Source organism: Artemia sp. Qi Xiang Cuo, chromosome 17 (genome assembly GCF_049724085.1).
Source record: "Artemia sp. Qi Xiang Cuo chromosome 17, ASM4972408v1, whole genome shotgun sequence".
Lineage (NCBI taxonomy): Eukaryota > Metazoa > Arthropoda > Branchiopoda > Anostraca > Artemiidae > Artemia > Artemia sp. Qi Xiang Cuo.
Window position 1 is genome coordinate 56,501,253 of NC_142810.1, and position 23,244 is coordinate 56,524,496.

The 23,244-nt window shown below is 34.5% G+C and overlaps 1 protein-coding gene across 1 annotated transcript; it reads right to left on the bottom strand.

Moving 5' to 3' along the window:
* Positions 1-771: 771 nt before the first annotated feature.
* LOC148942391 (zinc finger HIT domain-containing protein 3) lies at positions 772-23,022 on the bottom strand. Its single transcript, XM_089102908.1, has 4 exons — positions 22,888-23,022; positions 19,531-19,682; positions 13,823-13,978; positions 772-930 (listed from the first exon to the last, which is right to left on the bottom strand). Exons 1-4 carry the CDS (start codon positions 22,950-22,952, stop codon positions 917-919), a joined length of 387 nt encoding a protein of 128 aa, XP_088959034.1. The 5' UTR covers positions 22,953-23,022; the 3' UTR covers positions 772-916.
* Positions 23,023-23,244: the final 222 nt, after the last annotated feature.

Below are 23,244 nucleotides of genomic sequence, written 5' to 3' on the forward strand. Positions count from 1 at the left end.
GAATGGTAATTTTATTGAAATGATAGTTTATTGAAGCGATATTTTAAGCTGAGAAATTAAAAACGCTTGAACATTTGACGTTTTACACCTTTGAAGAGAATGTGTCAAAAGCATGGGAATTTAGTTCATATCAGATTTGCAAGTGTAAAATACGTTCTCGTAAAAAAGTGAAGTAGAATGAGCTGAAGCTAAAGACCCTCCTTCAGAAGTAACTATCTTAATTTTAATTCTTCTAAGAATTATGTTGTATTGGAAATTAATAGTTCAGAGGTCAAGCTGCTTTTAATTATTCCAAGAACTATGTTGAGTTGGAAATTAATTTTAACAATATTAATAATAAAAATTAATAATAGTTAATCATTTGGATGCCAGTTTTTTTTATATATCTCAAATAAATATTCTATACCGAACAAACCGAACAGTCCATGAAAATTACCTTCGCTAAAATCTTGACATAAATGGTAATATAAGAGGAGAGATTTTAGGAATTGATTTCAACGTAAAATTAACTTACATAAACACAGGGTTGCCAAAGAAACATACTTAGTCCTTTTTTGAAACTTGTTCCCTATGGATGACACTAGGGCACTCTAAGGTCTGAAAAGGCCACTTTTCGGCAAAAAGGTAGCTTTTGGTATTTTTAAAACAAACCCTTACTGATTTTAGTAGGTTACCATATATAAGACACTTTCGCTTCTTTTTATCTCTCAATATTACCTCTTATACAAACGAAATATTTTTCTGATCTTTCAATATAGAGAAACAAGTATGTAAATATAAAGATAAATAAGTATAGAGAAAAACTTGTATGCCAAATTGTAAAATAAAATATAATAACCAAAAATTAATTATGCCTTCTTCAACTTCTTGTCTTCTTAAATCCTCTTGAATTACAACCACATATCATTGTAGAAAATCAAAATTTTTCTCCTAAAAAAAGGACACTGTAAATAGAATCATAGTAAGAGGAGCCTACTAAGTAAATTTCACAGTTGTCGCGTAAGTATCCCCTACAATCAGTGATAGCTGAAAATGACTTCTAGTCAAAGAAAATGACTAATGCATATACTATAAATAGTCGCAAGGACGCGATCTCATTTCAGATTAGAATGTGACCAATTTGGACTGCGGCTAAACAGTGGCGGTTCTAGGCCTGGGCAGGGAGGGGACTGCAGCCCGACCCCCAGTTCTTATGACGTTAAATTCCTTATATTTTAAATTTTTACACTTCTATGGTATACCTTGACCCCCCCCCACCTCCGTCCAATTATGAGGCCTAAAACCACTACTGTGGCTAAATCAATTGTAGGGCTGAATGTGTCAAAAGGACGTGAACACATTTCTAAAAATTATACGACTGGCAAAATTACAGTGTTGTAACTGGCAAAATTGGTCGTATTCTACCGTAATTTTCCGGACCACCGTAAAATTGGTATTTTACCTATTCATGTTATTTACCTATTTACGTAATTTACGTATTTTACCAATTTACCAGCATCTTACGTATTTTACCGGTATCTTACATATTTTACTGAAATATTTTACGAGGGCTTGCAATTTTCATTCTTAGCAGATTAGAAGAAAGACTGAATCAAACAAACCAAGCCAGAATAAATGAAAGACTATTCGCATTTAAAGTGTGGTCAGATGATCTTAATTTAAACTGAAGAAAAAATGTCATTTAAATTATTAATTTTAAGCTATTATAAATTGGGTTTACAGGAATATCTTCAATATCTCTATTTAAAGCAAGGTCTCTATTTATGGATTTCAATTGCCTTCCTTAAAGAATATGCGAAGTCATTTGCTTCAGATATTAAAGTTGCCTATTCAAAAAGAACTAAATGATCTTGACTTTCAACGATGTGGAGGGCCAAAGCAGAATCAATATCCTCATTTTTATTCTAAATTTCACATCCCACAGAAATCTTGCGTTATGTAGTCGTTCCCCGGGAACCATCGTTTACCCCCCCCCCTCCGGAAAAACGCTCTGTGGAAGAATTCACCCCTACCCCATGGATATCCCCCCATTTTCCGCCTGGGTAACTCCGGATCTTCATTATAATGGAAATTGAAATTTCTACTCTCCTGTTTAAGTCAGAGGCAATCGTTCAGCATTGCCTATAGTAAAGACCCAATAGAGTTTAAAATTTTAATATTCGTTTATTTATTTTGCTCTAGAGGCACTTCATGTGGAAGGGGTGGTCAAATTGACTATGAAGAGGTCTTATGAAATTGAACATTAAAAGTTTAAGTTTCCCTATGTATGATTTACCCTGCTTTTCAATGAAATACAATAAAATCATTTGTTTCTGACTACAGTGTCTCATAGAAATTCTTATTCCAGTTTAATGACCCTTGTGTTTCAGCAGTTGTTTTGAAAGAATGTTCTGATAAATACAGAATTAGTTCTAAGGGAGAGACGAGGGGATGTTGGAGGTAGAAATTGGTATAAAATCCTCAGGGCTGTATCCAGGACTTGTGTTGGGGTTTATTTCAGGGGGGTGGGGGTTCGTAACAGGCAGAGTCATCCAGAATCAGAATCGGAGTCCGAAGGGAGAGGAGTTAGATTTACCGGCAGATTTTGTTGAAGACGGTCTTAATGATTGAAAGTGACTGAATTTACTGCTATTATGATCCAGTGCTTCGTTAATCAAAATCATCAAGTGTTACAAACCCCTTTTTTATTTGTATTCGGTGCTTTTATAAATAGATAAAAAATAATTTATATATAATATGAGAAATGTGGCTGAATGCGGCTATTTAAATATTCAAGGCTATTAGGGTAAAATTTCTTAGGTTTAAATGTAGAAAAAAATAATTCCTAACATGATTTTACTCCCAAATAATGTTTTTTTTTTGTTTTTTTTTACAAAATAGATGGCTCAAAATCAGACGATGCCCAAGTGCTGAGGTATTACCATGGGCAAAAGATTACCAAAGGCGTAAACTAGACTACTAATTAAATTGATGGAACCCTAGACGAAGGGGAATTACATCTTTGAAGCCCAGGAAAATCGGAGTCATCAAAAATTCCATTAAAAGCTGAAATTGACACTTAAAAAGAAATGCTCAACTGGTCTTCTCGATACAGGGCAACTCTAAAACATCAATTTTACCCTGTGCCTCCTAGGGAGTATCTTATTTTACCAATTTTATCTTATTTTACCAATTTTACTTTATTTTACCAATTTTAACGTTAATTTTACAACACTAATTTGCGGTAATTTAGTCTAAATGAGGCATTACGTTATTAGAGAAGCTTATTTTTTCAAAGTTCGATTTGATGAAACGACTTAGAGTTTAAAATTTACTGGATACTGAAATCAAGTACCAACATCCCCCCCCCCCACCCCTGTATGAAGAAAACTGACATTTACTTAACAACTTAAAACTGAATTGCGCGCTAAGAAAATTCAACAATACCAAACGCTACTATAGTCGAGAAAATTGAAAGATTTGCAAAACCTTTGCCCATTCCTTTCATTTATCTTATTATATGATTGATTTACAAACACGAAAAAAAAAATCCAGAATTATTTTACGAATATTTCTCAAAGTATTACAAGGATTATGCCGACTTGTCATTGACAAATACGCGAATACAAAGTTTCAAAATTGCTATAAGCTTTCTTGAAAAATCTGAAAGCAGTTAATATATTTCATGGAAAGCATTTCATTTTATTTTACTTTATTGGGTTGTGCCCTAATTGGCTGTGTAATATTTGAAGATATCACGTCTTAATTTGCAAAGTCCATATTAAGTCCTTAGTCCATATATTGTATAGAATGGGGCTTGAAAACTATTTTTATGTCAAGCTTTGTGTTTTATTTATCATTCGATCAACGAAAAAGAAAAAAAAATCACCACACTAGCCTTTTCTTCCTAACTATAAAATGACTAATTCTTAATTTACAACTAGTAACATAATAAATAATTATTTTCAAGTACAATAACGAACTGAATAATTAAATGTACAGTTTCAGCAATTTCAATCCTGAAACTTTTACCAATTTCGGGATTAATTACATTACAAAATAGAACACGCTTAAGATATGTATTGTTTTCAGTAAAACACAAAAGAGGTTCTGGTCTTTAGAAGGTATAGGGGATGTTAGCTTTGCTCCTGACTGCGGTATTCCTTGCTCGTTTTGAGCTTGACTTGATTATTTATTGTAGATCTTGTTTCTTTTTGGTTTCAGGCTTTTATTGATAAGGATTGATGTTTTTTTTTTTTGATGAATTACTATTTGACTATATTTCAGGTGACCCTAGGTTAAGTATAGGTTTTTGAAAAATCTAGTTTGGAGAATGTTTTTTTAAATTTATTTTTAAAATTCAATAAATTTGTAAAGCTACTTTAGGTTTTCGTCCTTTAAACTGAACATTTTGGCTTGCTAGTTCATATGGGACAAAACTTTGCAAACTTTTTTTCATAATAATTGTACTATAGAGTTTGGGAAAGATAGATACATGGGATACTATAAAAATGAACAAATTGGAAATGTACATAATCCTTGAGCTTCCAAAACGCTTAAGCCATTCTGGCACCCATCATCTCACCGCCTTAAGTATAGACCAATACTAATCAACCTTCCTTCAATGTGGCTGGAATTTCAAACTTATCCATTGCTGAGAAATTGCAAATATGCCTTTTTGAAAACCTGGATAAACATAGGTTCTTTGGATCGAGTTCAATTTCCTCTTGAAGGTGCCCCGAAAGTTATAAGTAAGTAGACTTGGCCCTTCCCTAGGTACTAAAGATATTCCATTTTGAAAACCTTGGTTGATTATAATGTCTTTTGTTTTAAATCAACATCCTCAACAACATGCTTTGAAAATTCCAATGTCATACCATTAGCTTCTCCTAGGATATTACAGAGACTTTATTGACAATCTGGATTGTCTGGAGCTTTTTTAAACATGATTGTGAATACCCCTCAGTTTTTCTTAAAAGTTTCAACTTAATAAGCCTATTCTGTTCCTGAAATATTACATATATTCTATTTTTACAACCTGGATGTACTTAAACTATTTTGTTTTGGTTCAACAGCTGTAGTAATAGGGATAGTAGTATGAGTAGTGTCAGCAGCACTAGTTGTAGAAGAGGAAGTAAAAGTCGCAATCAAAGCAGTAGTACTAGCCATAATTGCAAATATCTGCAGTCACAATTGTAAGTAGTATCGCTAATTTGGACAATCACTATTTCAAGCCATCATAGTCACAAGTAGTCGCAGTTCCAGTCCCAACAGTCACAGTAACAGGTAGTTGCAGTCCCCAGGAGTCGTAGTAGCTCTCTTAGTCAAAATCAAAACCAAGAGTAGTTACAGTCACAAAGTAATCGCAGTGACAAGTAGCTGCAGTCGTTGTAGTCGCAAGTAGGTTCATTCAGAATCACAATTAATCACAAGCAGTTGAAGTCGCAACTACCAGTAGTGACACTCACGAGCAGTCACAGTTGCACTAGCAAGTTGTTGCAGTCACAAGTACCCGTAGTCACTATCTCAGTGGCAATCGCAAGTAGGCACAGACACAGGTAGTCTCGGTTGCAAGTGGGCGTAGTCACAAATAGTAACAGTCGCAGTATGTTGCAGGCGCAAGTAGTCGTAGTCTTAAGCAGTTACAGTCTCAGTCGCAAGTGGTCGCAGTCACGATTGCAAGTAGGAAAGATCACTAGTGGTCACCGTTGCAATCGCAAGTAGTATCAAATGCAAGTAGTTGATGTCGCCGTGACAATTAGTCGTAGTCTCAAATAGTTGCAGCCACAATGACAGGCAATCGTGGTCGGAACTAGTTTCAGTCACAGTCACAAGTAGTTACAGTCACAGTCGTAAATAGTCGCAATCGCTATCACAAAAAGTCACAGTTGTAGTCACAAGCATTCGCAGTCGCAAATGGCCCCATTCGTAGTCACAAGTAGCCGCAGTCGTAAGTACTCACAGGCACAGCAGCAGTAGTAGTAGTAGTATGAATATAGCACCATTTGGTTAGTTGAACATCAACCTCAAAATGCATTAGAAGTTTCACATTAATTCCCTAAGCTGTTTCTGATATATTGCTGATGCACCCTTTTCCTGATAGCACATACTGTGTTTGAGTTTAGGTCATCATTCCCTTCAACATTCCCAGAAAGTTCCAACCTTAGCCTTAGTAATAGCAGTAGCAGCAGTTGTAGCAGCTGCAGTAGTAATAGTAGTAGCAGATCCCGCATATCCCGTAGCATATCCCGAAAGTTTCAAATTAATACCCTTAGCTGGTTCTTCAGATACTGCTGATACGCTCTTTTGAAAACTGCCATGCACATAGTGTGTTTTGATTTGTTTAATATTCCTTGAAAGTTTTATCTCAGTAATCTCAGTAAAGCCTTTTTGGAGACCTAGAATCAAAAACGTCCTTCCTTTTCCAAATAACAAACCCTATATGTAAACAATAGACATTTTGCATAATTTACAACCCTTACCCCAATCAAAGCCCTCCAATCGCTATTGACTCTGAAAAATAACTAGAGCTTTCAATTTACAATTGAATTAGCCCCCTCATAAGCTTCTATGGTAACTCCTTCCATTATTTGGTGAAAATAACAACAAGAAAATATTAAAGCCAATTTGTTCTTTACTTAGGCAGCCCTTTTGCGCTGCGAGTAACATATTTCAAAATTATTTTTCTACCTTTTTAACTACACCTACTGTGTGTTTATCTGTTAAAATTTCGAGTTAAAAAATCTAAAAATGACACAAAAAGCATCTCTGAAGCAATTAGCCAATTAAATCAAGCACTTCACTTCAGATATTCGAGCTGCAGCTTACAAGTTTTCATGCCTGCTTACTCAGGGCACTCCAAATATCACATGGCAAAACCTATTACCCAAACATATAAAACACAAAATTTCATTCTATCTGAAATCAAGGCATTGTATTTTATTTTCAATCTGCATTATATTTTTTTAATTTATTGTTTTGAAGAAAATCAAAGCTTGACAATTACATCGTGCTTTGAAACTGAACGGTTCGGTTCAAACGGAACGGCTCGGTTACGGTTCAACAATTAGCTGCAACATTAGTCGTCTTCGTTTCACTTAAAGATAGTAACAGTCATCTGACATATTCAACGACAATTAGCTGCAACATTTTAGTCGTCCTCGTTTCCCCTAAAGGTCGTAACAGTCATCTGACATATTCAACGACAACTAGCTGCAACATTAGTCGTCTTCGTTTCACCTAAAGGTCGTAACAGTCATATGACATATTCAACTACAACTAGCTGCAACAATATTCGTCTTCGTTTCACCTAAAGGTCGTAACAGTCATCTGGCATATTCAAGAATGCTGTGAAATTAACAAAAAAAATAGTGACGATCTTGAGGGTAAATTAGCTTAAAGTACCAAGGACACCAAAATGAAAACACATTTAGCCCTCTTAATCTATTTTAGGTCTATTCATACCTGAAAATCCGGGTTTCCTACGAGTTTTTGTTTAGCTACTATTAGCATTTTTAGTTTGCATAAATTCGCAAAACAGTGTTGTCAATAATAAAACAACGATAAACTTCGGAGCTGAATAATATTAGCGAAAACTATTTCCTACGAATCCGACACTGTTTTTCATTTGTGAAAATTCAAATTTACAAAATCTGTTGAATGTTATATATATATTAGTGAAAATACATTTTGTGAAAAAATATGACCTCAAGTTCAGAAAGTTACTTCTGATGCGTCAGAAAATATTTTGATGATGACCAAGCGCTAGATGGTATGCAAGATACCATTTCAGGATACTTGTTCCAGCTAGACCCTGACGCCGCACCGGTGGATCGACCAAACGCCACTGACGAGAGGCCTGGCGCCACCGAAGTGCCGTAACGCCACCAGCGCGCCGCCGCCGACAGAGGCGGCGGCGTTCGGTCGATTTCAAATTGATTTTGCGGCAACTCTTTAGTGCGTCAACCGCAAAGTCAGAGCTTTTCCTTCTCGTGTGGTTTAGTATTTCGATTTTCCTGATTAGAAATCAAGCAGGGCTTGCACTATCCCCGAATTTTCGGGTATTTCCCCGAAAATGTATGCGCCACCCCGAAAAAAAAATTGTGTTCCCCAAATGCCCGAAAACCACGCAAACACGGTGCCACCCCTAGCGATTTATCACCAGTGACTTTCCCTGCCAAATATTACTTGGCATACTATAATTCTGCACTACTCTCTTGTTCATTAATTTTCGTCTCTTTTGTTACTTTGCATAAAAAAGAGACATATGCAATTGCAAATATTGCAATATACACAGTTCTTCATATGTTGACAAAAAACAGGATCATCTTTATGAAATGAGTTCAAATCATTTCGGATGCAGTTTCCCAATCGCTATTTCTTACATTGTTTGTTGTCAAGAATTCTATTTTCAAATTGAATCCCTAAAAAAAACATCTATTTTGACCAATTAAGCTAGAGACTAATCTCTGTACAAGGTTTGTGAATTAACGATTTAATTGGAAGTTAAATAAAAAATATGATACAAAAATAAATTGTTAATTGTAAACACCTATAGGAGGCGGGATAGGGGACTATTATATTTAAATGATAATACCTCATTTTTTTTATTGAAAGCAGGGACCACAAAAGGTTAATTATTTTTTTTCATTTAAAATGGAGACAGAAGAAAATGATATCAAATTCCCTAGGAAACCATTGAAATATTTTGATAGACCCAAGGCCCCCCATTAAGACTTGTCCATTGTCTTGGGTATTTTGTGATTTCTCATAGGCTACTGGCCTAATTTGGCTTTTGTGTGTGCTCCCTTTTAATTGTATTCTTTGGATCTTATTGAATGCCACGGCAAATCTATGACTCAGTTTATCTATGACTCAGTTTTCCAATAATTTGAGGTATATCTGAGTAATTTCGACATTTTTGTTGTTGTCTTTGTACCCCCTTACTCATACCTTCAATTTTTTTCAAGGAACACTAAGGTTTTTAACGTTATTTTGCGTGTTTGTTTGAACCATATAGTGACCTAGTTAATTATTAAGTAACTTATTTTTCTAATGAAAGCTGAGACAGTATCCTATCAATGTGGTATCCAGAGGAGGGGGAGGGAAGTATTACATTTAAATGATAATATCTCGAAATTTTTTTTATTGAAAGCAGGGATCCCCCATTTTCTTTTCTAATTTAAAGCAGAGATGGTATTTTATCAAGGTGGTATCCAGAGAGGGGGGGGGGAGTAGTGAGCTATAATATTTAAATAATAATACCTCGATTTTTTTTTAAAGAAGGGGTGCCAATAAGTTAAATATTTTTGTTATTTAAAGCACAGACGGTATCCTATCAAGATGGTATCCAGAGGGGGGGGGGGGCATAGGGAGCTATTATATTTAAGTGATAGTACCTTCATAGAACCTTTTTTTAATACAAGATATCTTTTTAAGAATTCAAAAGAGCAAAAAAAAAACAATCAATATCAAAGTCACCCATTTCAACTGTTTTAAATGTGATAGGCAAAGGGCATTATAAAAAAAAAATAAGCTTCTAAGTTCAAAGCTATATTCAAAGTTTTCTGATTAGCCTAATTTAATATTAATATGGTCTGACCTAAAAAATAAGACACACGTATAGTCAGAACTCCATTGCAAATCCATATATAGCTAAATTTATAAAGACTCCCCCCTCCCTCCCTCCATAATGGTGAAAAATATACCCTGAATTATAAATCAACACCATATTTTCGGTACATAGCCTAGACTGCAGTTTTCAACTAAATTTAGCATTTCAGCACAATTAAAAATAATGAGTATTTTTCATGCTCTTTTATAATTAAATAATCACTTTACAGGGACTATTAATTAGCCCTGAAGGGGCTAGAAGGCTCAGAACAGCCATAGAAACCTAGTAACCCTATGCTCAAAAATTTGCTTCTTTAAATAACTGGCTAAGGAGAAAAATAGGTCATATGTAGCTGACTAATGATTGAAGCTGACTTAGGCTATATATTTCCATACTAGGGGGGGAGTAAAGCAGAGGCTCGTTGTATAAAATTCAAAGTCTAATAACCATAATCATTTATTTATTATGAAGTAACTAAGTAAGAGTCTTTTATTCAGGCTCATCACTAAACAAAATATAACCCAGTTGTGCTGATGATTTGTATCTGGTAATTATGTCAGTGATTCCAACTCTCAAAATGTAAATTGGGCAAAATAACCATTAAGCCATGATAAAACAAAAAGTAACAACATAGAACTAAGAAGGTATTTCTGAAAGTATAACTGAGGCAACTGCTCCCCCCTCTCATGATTGGCGCCACAAAATTATGTGGCCTAATTCTGAATTAAAATAAACAGCGTAAAATGGCAAGTACAAACAACACAATAATATATTGTATATGATTCATAATACAATAATATATATTACAAATTAACAATGACAGATAATGATCTAATAGTATTGATTTATTTAATCAACATTTGTCATTCAGAGAAGCCATGACTCTCTAATTTTGTTCTTAATATAATTCCTCTTTTGTTCCACTAATTTGTTTTTGGTACTGTTCTAATATATGGGCAACATGCAAGAATGCAACTTGAGAAAAGCCAAGAACAGATAACATTACCCAGTAATTTCCTATCTTATGCTCTATAAACAAGGGATTTCTCACTCCAGGAACTATATTCAAGCTTTAGTTTTTTGAGGTTTAGGAGAAAAAAAGGTACCTAGGTTAGTTTAGTTTATGTATTAATTATATGCTATGCTTTACCCCCACCCTCCTAATGTGCAAATATACAGCCAAAATTTGTTTCTAAACTATTATATTTTTATCCTATTTTGTTTTATTTCACTAGCATTAACCAAACTTCACTTCTCGCATGTTCCCCAGATATTAGAACAGTACCTTTTTTTCCTGCATTGCTTTAGTATAACACTGTGACATCCTTTTCACTAATAAATACCCATAATTTTTTGAAGGCCTATAGGATATATGTTCTGAAAATTCAATTAATTATTATTATTGTTGCTGGTCTGTCTCTGAGTATTTGATGTTCATACGACAGTCCTAAAACTCAGCTGCCCCTGCCTGAGACTATAGGCAGGCAGACCTTATGTCACTTGTTCACCTGCAAATCCAGGCCACCTGTTGGGTCAACCGATTTTGAATGAATTTTGTGTTAGTGTAACTGTCTGAGCTTATAAACTGGGTTGCCTGTCTAAGACTTTAGGCAGGTAGACCCTATGCCACTTGTTTGCATACAAGGCCAGGCAACTTTTCAGTCAACCAATTTTCAATTAATTCTGTTTTAGTGTAACTGTCTTGGCTTATAGATTGGGTTTTCTGACTGAGGACTGCAAGTCCAGGTGACTAAGTGGTCATGTTAATCCTAAAACTTGGTGAAAATGCCTTAGACTCTAGGCGGACAGGCCTACTTGGAAAGTCTACTTGAATTACAATAGAGATGACTAAGATTTTTGGGCTGACTCACAACAGACAATGTCTATGGAACTTGCTGATGAAGAAGCATCCTAAGCCTAATTTTCCTGGCCACATAAATTCTCAAGTAGGTTGACTAAGTTTTAGGATTGATATGTGACCACCAAGTTGCCTGAACTGCAATTGGAACTATGAAAAGCCATCTGTATGACTTTGTTGTTTTCTCTATGTAACAGTGGGGTAATGTAATTTCTTTTGTATGACATTTTAGTGGATCATATATTAAATAAGAAAACCAAAAAGCATTCTGTTTAACTTTATTCATATTTCTCTATAATAATTTGATGTTTAAAAAGTCATACAGAAGACTTTATATCATTCTCCATGTTTAAAGGAAACACAATATTGCCTATTGCTTTGATTTTATAGTGCTTTGTATATAAGAGTAAATGACAATATTTGTTGCTTAGAGTATAAAGAACCAATGACTTTAATAGGCCTAGTCAAACAGTGCTCACCCAAGTATATGTGTTTCTAATATAAAAAAAGCATATAAAGTATACGCTACTATTACACAGTAACTATAAGGTAGATTTATATCAAAACATTCAAGCAAATCGCACAACCTACTAGGTGCCTTACCTTAGCCTACATAAGGTAAGCTATCGTTGGAAGTCATTAGGTCTGTAAAACTACCAGTAGGGTAGCCTATATATTGATCCTTCCTTTTAGAATCATTAATGTTTACCTTTACACTGCTTCATGGTTAAAAGATCCTGGAATGTCAAAAATCCTAGTAACATCAAGACTAGGCCTAGTCTAGCCAAGCTCTTTTCTAGAAGCATTCCTTAAAAGTATTTTTCAAAGAAAAAAGCTTTGCTGAACTAGGTTCTGATTTCGGTTTTACCAGAACATACAAGAAAACAACACTTTCTAAGGCTATATGCTGATTTATTTATTTTTTGGTCATTTTCTGCTGTTCTTCTGCTTGTTTAACAGCACATGTTCTTTATTTTTGACATTGGCCACAAACGTTCCCATTGAAAAACGTTATATAAGTGAGCTATCCATCTCCTTAAAAAATGAATGATTTGTTTATCACGTCAATTTAAGATATATATGCCAGTGTGAGATTACTATTGACCAGTTTAATAAATTACATTCTATGTCAGGTGTCCTTAGTACTTTAAACAATGTCACACCTAAAGGTAGCAGCAGATACTTTCACACTTCTAAGACAACTACCAAAAACTGCTTACTAATCTCCTTTCAGAGGAGGGGGAAGTCAGCAAAGAAATTTAGATAAAAAGGACAAGTGTGATTAAACATACAATAACCTTGTTGATCCTCCCTTCCAAGACAGCTTAGAAAACAGTCTTTGGCAATTACCTCAGAAGTGGGAACATGTCAGACACAATCCTTAGGAGTAAGAGTTATGAAATTTCTTTAAGGCTAGAATTTTGAGGTTAAAAGAAAGAATATGAAATGTCAATATCTGAGTATACAAATATAATAGGAGATTGAAAAAAACGACAATTTCTTCTTGAGATGTGCATGGCAATCCTTGATGTGATTGGCTTGGCTCATTAATGTAGGACAGTTACGTGACTACCAGTCAGAAATTTTTGCTTACCAAAGTTGGATTGAATTAAGTCCTTAGGTGTTTCATAATTATTTTAGTATATTACAGGTCTCTCCCAAATTATAAAACCCGTCGTTAGAATAATTTCGTGGTTTTCTATAGAATAGAAAGGCCAGCTTCCCTACCACGTTTTCTACACTTCATGTGGGTGATGTCATTTGGGCGACTGAGTACCTCCGGTTGTTTAAAAGTAAATTGAAGGGCTCCTAGAAATGGGAAAAGGTTAATAGTTTTTATTTATCTATTATTTTATTATTATTTATATTACTATAGACCAAGGCCAGCTTCCCTACCACATTTTCTACACTTCATGTGGGTGATTGTCACTTGGGCGACTGAGTACCTCCGGTTGTTTAAAAGTAAATTAGAGGGCTCTTAGGAATGGGAAAAGATTAATAGTTTTTATTTATCTATTATTTTATTATTATTTATATTACTATTATTGTAGAACAGTTATTGATGGACATCTTATAGTGTTTGTTATGTAAATTATCTAATTTGTTTTTTTGTTGTTGTTAATTATTTGTTTTTAAAAATGTGGGTTGCCACCAAGGGCTTATCCAGGAGTGCGTTTGAACAAACCCCCACCCGAAATGTTTGTCCGACTCGTAAAAACATAAAAAAAACGTAGTTTTTCGTGACCTCCCCCAAAGTTAAATCCTGGATATAACCCCATTGCATGTATTCTTTGGGCCAAATCAAACTTCCTTGAACTTGAAAGACTAATATTCAATTCCTGAAGAAACGATAATGAAGAATGCAGACTTACCAACAATTTCTAGGACTGTATCTGCATATTCAGTAAAAATTGGTTCCAACATTGCAGCCTGCATTGCCTTTTCCTTATTAATTGCAGCGCCTAAGGCCTGGAGCATGTCTCTCAAATGTGGATTACTAAGCAGGGCTTTCAATTTCTGAGATTCAGCTAAGAATAGAAATATAAAATGATTAAAGCAAATTAAATATACCAAAGACGCTTGGATAAAGGGGCTGTTTTAGGGATGCATACCCCCCTCCCTTTAAGGAGTTTGAAAGTTGCACTAATTACATGGGTAGAGGGGTAATGACACCAAAGGGGGGCCAAAGTTTCGTTGGTGCCCCCCCCCCGGACATAAAACAAAACAAGTCATATTCATTATGTATCCTACCCAAGAAGGGCAAGACTGGCATCAAATACATGCTTGATTAAAATATACCTCATTAGAATCACGAGACGAAAAACTTAAAATCTATTAGTCTATCATTGTTAGAAGTTGTCAAGTTAGAAGCTAAACTTTTCATAGAGAAATCCACTTCCATTCTTTAATTTTGTCATATCTTATACTACTATTATTAAAAAATCACTGCAGCACCAAGTCACCAGCAGCCAACACAGTTATGCAAGCTCCTCCTCCATCTCAACCTATTCAAAGCCTCTCTCTTTACACACTTCCATGAAGATCCAAATTCCTTTTAATCTTACCTTAGGACATCCTCACATCACATTCGGGAACAACCTACTTTTCAGTTGGCCTAGATGGTTTGCTGACAAGGACAATCTTTGGCAATCTGTCATCCTTCATCTGCAGATAGTGTCCTAGCCATCTAAACATTCCTCTCATTATACCCATAGAAAGCAGAATTGAGCAACATTTTTGTACAGCTTACTATTTAAAATATAGTTAGTCTGGCATGTACCCAAAACAATCTGTAGACAATTTCTCTGGGAAACATTTATTAAATCCTCCTCCATATTTCAGAGCGCAAACTCTTCAATTATACTTGACCAGTATTATCAGTGTCGCTTCGAATATTCTAATCTTGGTTTGCAGACCTATCTTCCTATTCTTCCAGACTTTTTTCAATTGTGAAAAAGCCTTGGCCTTGGCTATTCTACTTTTAACATCTTCACTGTACCGTCTTAACTAACAATGGTACCTAGGTCAATGAAGCTGCCTGGTTGATCGATCTTCTTGGTACCCAAAACCACCTCTTCATGTTCACTTACTCATAGTCACAGCAACTTAGTCTTCTTATCATTAATCTTCAAACCTATTTTGGCACCCTGAACTCTTAAAACTACAAAATTCATTCAATTTGCTACCAGTTTAATCTAGGATTATAAAATAGTTGGCATAATATAAGGCTAGGAGTTTTACTTCCCCATCTGATTCCATGTTCTCCCATAGCCTTAGCTATGCTCCGTAGGACAAAGTCCATCAAAATGATCCATTTAAATGGGGATTGAATGCACCCCGGCTTAACTTCTTACTCAATAAGAGAACCACTACTAGCCTCATTTCCTACCTTTACTGCAGCAAAGTTATTCTTGTACATAGCAGGAATCACTATCATGTTTTTACCTGGTATATCATACAAGGATAGAACCTCAGCTGAATCCAACGCTTGCACATAACCTATAAAATTGAGCACTACAGGGGTCCGATCACTCAGGCCATTCTTGATTATTAACTAAGAGTGAAATTCTTGCTGAAAAATCATCTCCTCTTCCTGAAGCCATACAACCTTCTCTTTAAAACCTTTATATACATCCAAAGTCTAAAAAGTACCATCATTCTAAGTAATTTGCTTCCTATAGAAACCAAGCTAATGCCTCTATAATTACCACACTCACTCTTATCACCATTTTTAAACAGAGGTTCAATTAAAAATTTTATGAAATCACAAGGCACTTCCCTATTTCTTAATTCATATTCATAGTGTACAGCAACGTGTCTCTAACTTTGCAACCACCATATTAAAAAAAATCATTTACCAAACTATCAACATTTTGAGCCCTATCGTTTTTTAATCCTTTTAGCACTATCCATTATTCTGCCTCACAAAATATATGTATTCCCTCACTTCCAGAGTATCACAAACCTTTCCATTCTTTTCTATATCGTTTCCTGTAGCTTTATCACGGTTTAGTACATTCTCAAAATATTCTGGCATTCTCTCTGAAACTCTGTCCTCATCAGCAATTATGGCCCCTTTTTGGGCACATCATTAATTGTGGCCCCGTTCCTATGTTTACCAGCAACAAGTCTAGATCGACTGTTCCCACTTAATTTAGTAACCTGCCAGTACAAAATTCCAATATTATGCCGTTTGGCTGCATCTTCCAGATCTTCCACAATTTTCTTCATGACCTCTATTTCACAACTCCTTAATTCATATTTTAATGCCTTCTCCACTTTCCTTACATTCCTCTTATTTTCATATGATCTATAAATCAAATATTTCTTGTACAAACCCCCTCCTCACTACTAAACTTAAAGCATTTTCATAAGCATTTCTAGCTACATTTTTATTCTCCTCCAAAATACACCATTTTCGACTTAAAAATAATAATTTCCTAAAATTATTCCACCAATCTTCTACATTGTCAAATTTCAGACTCTCTAGTTCAGTATTCAATATTTCCTGGAAAGTTTCTATCAAATCATACAATATAAACATTAAAATAATCAATAAGGTTGGCCATTTTACCATCATTTGAACAACATGTTAACTTTTGTGCCACCTTATGATCAAGTACTATAGGCTATTGGAAATAACTAGGTTATTACACCTACTAAATCACAACAGTGCACAAGTATTACTATTTTCTTTTCCAACACTAATTTTTACCAAGGACACTATCTATCACTATTTCCACCAACCTGTGCACTAAAATTCCTAAATAAAAATGCCATATTTCTACATGGGATCCTGTCTATTTGTTTCTGTGGCTGGAAGTAAAATTCATCAGTCACAAATACCTCTGTCAGTAAGTTCTAGAGATAAATAGTACTATAGCTGATACCCCACACTTTTTTGTCATAAGCAAGCAGCTAACAATGTATTATTATAACTTTTGCAGCCTATGCAGGATTTAGCAGCTTTCTTATTCATCAAGATCCCTATTCCCTGCTGATGTACCACATCCTTTCTGCCTGAGTAAATAAATTCTATATCACCCAATTTCAAGATTCAACTCACATACCTTCCCTTTTCAAAAAAAAGACCAATTAGTTGTCTTAAAGCAAATCATTTGATTAGAGGGCTGCATTAATTGCCAGGGAAAGAATAATTACCCAATCCAGTTTTCGAATGCAATCCCAATCCAATGCAAAGTATCTAGATTCGTCAGTTAAACCTTAATAATATAATTGTTTTTTAATGATGTAACATTCCCAGTTAGAATTTTCATAATACTTAAATCATTGAAATTATTTTGGTCTCAAGAAGAGAAATGGTCCCACACCAGTGTAGGACAGGGACAAACATATCTTCTCAAGTCTACACAAAACACTTAAGCCAGCTTAGAACTGGACAGAAAGAAGTCAATAGGACCTCCAGTATAAGTGGAGGCTTTGTGCAAATCCTGGGTCTATCTTGGTCATAACATGGTTTTTCCCATTTGGATATGCTCTTCTGTCAACAAGAATTGAAATCCTGCACAAGCAATCTCAAGGTTATTACCTCTGAATCACTATGTGTTCATGCCTACAATTATTATGTTATTGTGGAGAAGCAGCCTATAATAGGTAACTTAGCTAAAAAAAATTTCCAAGTAAGCTCAATAAAACAAACAAAAACCAAAAGAACTTTCTATCAAAGAATCCAGTGCAACTGCTGTATCATCTACTAGGCTATAGTTTCATTGAAGGGCACCACTTCTCAATGTAACCCTGCAGCACTGTTTGCAGTCATGGCTCTGGTTAAGTAAAATAGTGAAAGGTCCACCCTATGCCACAATGAGACCACACAAGTAAGATTTCCCTTTTGGGGTTAGTGTTGGAGGAAGAAGCTGATGACAGATTGGAGACCCATCTCACAGCACCAAGAGCTCCAACCTTTTATACCTAGCCTACCCTTGTATTTTTTTCATCCTTCTGGTATAACCACAAGAGATAAAAACTGTGATTTATAGAAAAAAACTAGGCTTTACAAATTTTAAAGTTAGGGGAGGAGATAGTTTCCAGGCTCCTGGTTGTACTAATGTCTGTTCATTTTAAGCTTGACTTGAGTATTCACTGAAATATTGCTAAAAATATATTTATTCATCAGTATTGGTATATTGTACTTGTTATTACAACTTAAAAAATAGCTTCTGTCCATTTTTCATTGTCAAAGTTTCATTATTGTTTAACATAATGAATATTTCTCTAGTTTTTCAGGTTTTCAGCTTAAGAATTAAAATATTCAATTCTTAAGTTGCACAAGGTGATCTGAGTGTTGGCTTTGATTGTACTTATTATAATTATTGTATACATTTCATTCAATTGAAATCATGGTTTGGAATGGTTCTTGAAGTAAGATTTTGATTCAACAGTACTTTTTAGTCATTATGCTTTGAACAATCTGCCTAGAATAATGTTTGGGTGATCTTACGTGTTGTAGGGTGATCTGAGCATTGGCTTTAATTTTATTTACTATAATTATTTTATAAATTTCACTTGGTTGAAAACATGGTTTTGAATGGTTCTTGAAGTATGATTTTGATTCAACAGTACTTTATAGTTATTATACTTTGAAGAATCTGCCTGGGATAATGTTAGGGAGCACTTAAGATGTGTAGGGTGATCTGAGCATTGGCTTTGATTGTATTTAATATAATTATTGTATAAATTCCATTCTATTAAAATCTTGGTTTGGAATATTTTTCAAGTGAGATTTTGATTGAACAGTAATTAATTTTTGTTTTTGTGATGCAGACATGAGCATTTCTAGATATGATATGAAAAATTTTCATTCTACCTCAATGCACATGATAGACCTTCACTGAGTTCAACATTCCCAGGAAGTTCAACTTAACACAAAAATTAAAAGCATGAATAAAAATGGAAGAAATTATGTTAGAAAATCAGGGAAAACATAAGGGACACAAAGCAAGATGTCAAAATCAATATTTAATGTAAGTAACTAGTAATGTGTTAATTTTTTTGCATGTCCAAATAAGCCCTAGAAAGCTGCACCAGCAACCTCCCCCACTACCACAACCAAATTCATTCATAACAGGGAAGAGGGAATCAATGGGGATGTTTTATTAAATTTTGTTATGGTAACAAAGGTAGAAAATTATTTTAAGGAATTTAGTGAATGAAAAAAGGCTATACAAACAGAATGTTCAAAATAAAGAATATGAACTTTACACAATTACTGGTAAAAAGGGGAATTGGTAAGGAAAGAGGTGGAGCATATTGACTTATAAAACATATCAACTATGTAGGGGGGAAATTTCTTGGATGTTTTACAGTGGAAAATATTATTGAGGAAAAACAGAGACATTTTTGTAGCATAACGAGGGAGGCAAGGTCCGATGGGGGGGGGGGGGGGTGTACTGACCAGAGAAGTGTGAATTAGTAGTATTTGTGAAATGCAATAAACTGTCAAACATTTTGATGTAGGATATTTCAATTGTTTTAGGGGCTTAAGGAAGGAAAGTCTGGTGTTTGTAGGTTTTAAAATATAGTTAATATGGTTTCATCCACAACTAGCAGAAAATCTCACCAAGTTTTTCCAACTTTTCTTTTGGGACTGTATCTTCAGTAGGGAATTGGAATTCTTGATTGGGCTTTTCCATAGGTGGGTTTGCAGCTGTATTTAAATCTTCACTAATCTCACAAGTCCTTTTATGATTACAAAAACAATCCACTGAACAGCTATAAAGAACAGATATTAATAGTGTCTAACAAAGAAAAGAAATTATTAGGGCATAGAAAATTGCAATAAATAACCATTTCAATTGAGCAGAAACTACTATAAGGAGGAGTAGGGCTAATGCCTTCTATGCTTCCTAAAGACCAGAAGATAATTTGCACTATACTTATGCTGACAACATCAAAGAAAAGAAAAAACCACCCTCATAACCAAGATTACTTAAAAAAAAAAACAAATGAATATGGATTGAGAGTTTAATACACAAACTGATATTTGAAATTTTGGAAGTCTAAGAGTTCTAAACTTAGCAAAGTTAAAAAACAGAATACATTTTAAATGTATTTTATTGTAAGTGAAGTGTCAACTATGTGCATGTCTTTAATGGTTACACAGAGTGTTCACCCTACTCCTCCTTGTGCATGGGACACTAATTTTGGGGGGGGGGTGGGGCTTGGGGGCAGCCCCCCCCCCTCCTGGCTGAAGGACCCTGCCTTATATTTTTGTTTTGATATTTCTATTATACAGCATTGGAAAGTGATTAGAACAGATAAGTGGGGCATGGGTCATCATTTATGAAGACTCATCATCATTTATGAAGACCCATCATTATTTATGAAGACCTGTCATTATCAGAGCCTAATTTATGAAGAAAGAGGGAAACATCCACAAAAAGTCAAGCAATAAAAAAATATTTCATCAGATTTGGCATATCAAACAACCATACTGTAGAGGTTTAAAGCTCCTAAGTACAAAAAATAGAGATTTTGAATTAATTCTAGAAGAAAGATTGAGGATGTGTCTTGATTTGTTTTTTTTTTTTCTCTTTCCCCATGGATGATTGTGTCAACCAATGATCATTTTGGTTTTTGCCAAAAGGACCAGTAAAGCTTTTTTATTCTGTTTTTTCCTTTGCATTTCATTTAAAGAGCAGTTTCTGGTTGTGTAGAAACGTTTGTATGGGTTTCTTTTCTATTTTGCTTAGAACAACTCCAGTATATTCCTTTACATTGGTTTACTTGTTGCTGCTGGTTTACTTGTCACTTAATTTGTTTTCCTATGAATTGGTTTACTTGAAAATCATTGTTTATTGGAATGATTAGGCCATTTTGTATGCAAATCATCAAAATATTCCCAAAGGATGTACTCACTGCATTACAGGTTTTTAAAAATATTAAAAACGGAAGTAAATCCCAAGGTGTATTCCTTGGGGAACAATTTTAGATCAATTAAATAAGGAATTTCTCTTCTCTAATTCACATTTAAGAAGCAGTATGGGTTCTGACATATGGAACAATATCAGACAGTAAGAGGGATCAGTCTCCAGAGTCTCCTCCTACTGCAAGAGAAAGCACTAGGTCTCCTGTTATTGTTTTTCTCATGACTGCACAATGTTTCTTTACAATTTCTGTTCTAGCCTAAGCTAATACGTGCTTATGTCTATAATAACATACTGTTGTCAATTTGTTAATAATGTTGATCTCTGTTCTATTAATTAGGTTAGTCTGCACTTAAGTTTTATCAATGGTTATCTCCACAGATTTGTTTACATCATTTTTTGTTATTTTTATGGGCTATATCCTAAGTTGTTGTGTTATAGATTTTTTCATCTCTACTGGGGCAGTTTCTAGACATATACCTTGGACTCCTATACCTTGTTAACTCCCCTTGATAGTTAGGAAATGTCCAATGAAATTAGTAATTGCTATTTCAACTGCTCTTCATCTAATTCTAACCATTTTTGTTGTAAATCTGTTGAACTCTCTGAATGTCTCTTTTATTTTGTTTGTAAATTTCTGATGGAAGTGTTCTGGAGACAAAAACAAAATCATTTGAAAATCACTTATTGTAATTTTTGAAAGTCCAAAAAAAATTTCACTTACAATGCTTGCTTTTATGATCACCACTGGAAATAAAACAAAAACAAATAAACATATATCCCCAAACTTTTTTCTGGAAAAAATATGAGATTCCAAATTTTGTAGATTGGAGCTTGAACCTTTTTGGCAGGGCTCTCTGATATGATGAATGTAATAAAGAAATATTCACTAATTGCTAATAAAATAAATATTCACTGTTTGCTTTTTAGGGGTATTTAACTTTTTTTTCAAAGCCAAACAAATCTTCTCAGATTTGTAGCTTTTGGTTAGTAACAATAAACCAAATGATTTTCATATATTTATAATCAGCATGAAAAAAAACAATCCTGCATTTGTCACAAAAATTCCATATTTATTTTTGGTGAATAATGGCCCTAGTTGCCCCTTACTTGCAGTTCATTATAAAAGATTATTTAATAAGATTCTCTTGTGATAAAAATTTTTGTTGAACATACTCATTTTATTCAGTTGAATTTGAGAATCAAAAGAAAGGTTAATTTGACAATGAATTGTAAGTTTAAATTTAGTGTTTCTTTTGCTATTCTTTAACATTTTTAAATGTCTGAAGATATAAAGGAATTGAGTTCAAGGGGAATAATTGTCCTGATATGAAAGACAAATGTTTTACATGACCAATATAAAAATCAAAGCATGGTAGCCTATCTATTTAGACAGAGTGATTTTGAGCATAGACCCTTAGAAATGTGAAGATCTTGGCAAAGTGCCTCCTTAGAGGATTTTGAGATCTTGGAAATCTGATGATGGAAGGAAGACATGGGCATAGGGAGGGTGGGCGGCTACCCCCCCCCCCCCCTCTCTAGACCTTCAAATTTACATTAGATATGGCTGAAAAAGCAAGTGGTTGGAAAATCAGTTGATAAAAGGCCCTCCATCACATTATCAACTTGCCCCCCCCCCCTAGACAATATGCTGCCTATGCCCATGAGGGAAGATAAATGAAACTTTCAGGAGTTGGAAACCTTTCAATATTGGTTTTACAGCTTCAATTCTCCTTTCATGAATGAAGAAGGATACAAACACAATTGAAATACTGTAAAAAAAAAAAAGCACTTTTCTAGCTTTTGTTTCAGCCAGCCATCTTGTCTTTTTCTCTAGTCATCTTTATCTCTAAAGTGAAAGAAGTCCAGAAAATATATATATGTGTCTTTTTTTAACAAACTCAAGCACTGTCTTGAAAATATTAAATGAGTTTGTCCAGACTACAAAGTGATTTTTTTCCCTAGGCCTATGACCTCATAATATCCCTCAGAGGCAGCCCAGTAGAAAACTTAATGCTTACACTAGCTACCTGATTTACCAAAAAGCTTACTATTTTATTTGACAGATTGGGCATCTATATTTAAAGTAGTTATCATTGCATATTTGACATTCCATTTTCTAAGACAAATAAGCCACTTGCATGTGCTTTAGTATTAAAATATTCTCAAAACGTTGGCAAAATTGCCGAATGATAAGGTTTTGTTGAACCAAAAGTAATAAGCGGCCGCTTTTTTTGGGTACGGCCACTCGTACCCAAAAAAAAAAAAAAAATCCGATAGTTAACACATTAAAGGGCTAGGCACACGCAGCTGATTTCGGGAACCGATTTCAGCAAAGGTGTATTTCACGTCGAGTGATGATTATTAATGATGGTAAGAGGCGGGGCTTAGTGACGTTTTTCGGTGAT

Excerpts from the sequence above, each read along its gene's own strand:
- LOC148942391 (XM_089102908.1), bottom strand. The coding sequence starts at position 22,952 with ATGGAATGTCAAATATGCAATGATAACTACTTTAAATATAGATGCCCA. Across the intron at positions 19,683-22,887 it reads CCAATCTGTCAAATAAAATA|CTGTTCAGTGGATTGTTTTT; the intron begins GTAAGCTTTTTG and ends TGTTCTTTATAG. Across the intron at positions 13,979-19,530 it reads AGAAAAGTTGGAAAAACTTG|CTGAATCTCAGAAATTGAAA; the intron begins GTGAGATTTTCT and ends TTCTATTCTTAG.